The sequence below is a fragment of the Neodiprion pinetum genome, chromosome 7 (assembly GCF_021155775.2).
Source record: "Neodiprion pinetum isolate iyNeoPine1 chromosome 7, iyNeoPine1.2, whole genome shotgun sequence".
NCBI classification, from domain to species: domain Eukaryota; kingdom Metazoa; phylum Arthropoda; class Insecta; order Hymenoptera; family Diprionidae; genus Neodiprion; species Neodiprion pinetum.
The window spans coordinates 11734299-11736461 of record NC_060238.1 but is presented as its reverse complement, the minus strand read 5'-3'; the positions used below and the strand labels follow the sequence as shown (position 1 = coordinate 11736461).

Here is a 2163-nt window from a genome sequence, read left to right as displayed (position 1 = left end):
GTTGAATTCTCCCGATAATCTCAAGCGCTTATGGGCAAAGCGCAAATCGATCTCGTGTTGCGTTTGTAGAGTCCTCGAGTCGTTTTTACGGTGACCACCCTGACTACGCCATCGTCCCCAGGATGTAGTTCCACCACTTGACCCAGTCGCCACTGCATACATGGTTGGTTCTTGTCAATCAATAGGACTACCGTGTCCAGCGCGATATTTTCGGTCGGATTTATCCATTTCTGTCTCTTTTGTTACTCGCTCAAATATTCGAGTTGCCACCGGCGCCAGAATTCTTGTCGTGTCTTAGTGATCAGTTGCCACGAGGATATTCGGTTATCTGGAACAAGCGAAAGATCATTTTCTGGCAGCATTGTGAGCGGTCTTCCAACGACGAAGAAAGTGCGCGGGAGTTGAAGCAATTGGATCGTTTGGATCTGTGGAAATAGGGCACAATGGGCGCGAATTGAGAATGCCCTCAATCTCGATTGCTAGAGTAGTCAATTCTTCGTACGTCAACAAAAGATTGCACATGACGCGTTTAAGATGGTGTTCACACGATTTTACAGCCGCCTCTCAGATACCCCCGAAATGAGGTGAGAGGGGCGGGTTGAAATGCCACTCAATTTTTCTGGTCGACGTAAGTTCGTACAGTTGAGAATGGAAGTCATCGGACTCTCTGACAGCGTAAAATTCACGAAGTTGACTGTTCGCGCCGACGAAATTCGTCCCATTGTCCGAATAGATATGGCCCGGAATGCCCCGACGACTGACGAATCGTCGTGAAGCCGCTATGAATGCGTCTGTTGACAGATCGCTTGCGATCTCGACATGAATAGCTTTAGTCGACATGCAAATAAGTACGCAGCCGTAGACTTTAATGCTGCTCCGATTCCGATGTTTCTTTTCTTTTGCGAGTATCGGACCGAAATAATCTACTCCCGTGTGGTAGAACGGCGGTGCATTGTCTACTCTAGATTTTGGCAAGTCGGCCATCTTTTACGTCTCTGGTTTAGCCCGAAACCGGATGCATCGCACGCAACGTCGCACGACTTTACGTATTTGATTTCTGCCGTCTAGTATCCAGAATCTTTGCCGGATACTATATAATGTCGATTGGATCCCAGTTTGAAAGAATTTTTCGTGCATGTGACGAATCAAAAGGTCGGTTACGTAATGTCGCAACGGAAGAAGGATCGAATTTCTTTGATCGAGCGAGATATCGGCCTTATTTATACGACCACCGACGCGAATCAAGCCTCTCTCGTCTACTCGCGGATTCAGAGATCCGAGTTTCGCGCATTTCACCCTTTCTTCGGATAAAAGACGATCGATTTCGTCTTGAAAGTGCGCTTGATGGATTAATCGAATAACGCGATACTCGGCCTCCTCAATTTCCTTGATTGTCAAAGCGCCCTTGACATTATTGTTGGGTGAGAAACGTAAGCAGTACGCGACGGCATGAATCAATCGTGTGTATGACGAGAAATTTTTGAAAAATTTCTTCCGATTGCGATTGCGAGAACATGCACAATGATTTTTTAATCCCCGGTAAATCCTTCTGAGGCGTTACCGCGACTTGTGGCCAAACGGATTCGGGCTGAGCTAGCCACGCAGGCCCCCGAAACCACGAGTCGTTATTTAAAAATGCCCGTGGAAATTAACCTCGCGACAACGTGTCTGCCGGATTCTGATCAGTCCGGATGTGCCGCCACTCCGCGTCTTTACTGACTTCCTGTATCTCTGCGACGCGATGTGCTTCAAACACCTTTAGGACGCTCGAATGTTTGTTTAGCCATTGTAAAACTATTGTTGCGTTTGACCAGAAAATTGTCTTGTACACGCGAAAACTCGTTACCTCGAGGACTTTGCGATATAAGCGAGCAAGTGTCAAAGCGCCGCAGAGTTCGAGTCGAGGGACGGTTTGATCTTTTAACGGAGCCACCCGTCCCTTTGAACAGAAAAGTCTTACGCGAATTTCGCCGTCCTGCTCGCAAGAGCGCACGTATATACAAGCTCCGTAACCCGTCTGACTCGCGTCGCGAAATCCGTGAATCTGGATATCGATTGGGTCATTTGTCGAAACGTATCGGTCAATCTTTAAATTGTTGATTAATGACAGTTGTTCCGCGAACGATCGCCACGCGGAATCTAACGCGCTGGGTACGGACTCGT

At 47.8% G+C, this 2163-nt stretch overlaps 1 protein-coding gene across 1 annotated transcript; it reads right to left on the bottom strand.

The window, feature by feature from the left end:
- Positions 1–564: 564 nt before the first annotated feature.
- On the bottom strand, positions 565–984 carry LOC138191287 (uncharacterized). The gene has a single exon (XM_069137929.1). It carries the CDS (start codon positions 982–984, stop codon positions 565–567), a length of 420 nt encoding a protein of 139 aa, XP_068994030.1.
- Between the last annotated feature and the right edge of the window lie 1179 nt (positions 985–2163).

Coding starts and splice junctions, on each gene's coding strand:
- LOC138191287 (XM_069137929.1), bottom strand. CDS start 984: ATGGCCGACTTGCCAAAATCTAGAGTAGACAATGCACCGCCGTTCTAC.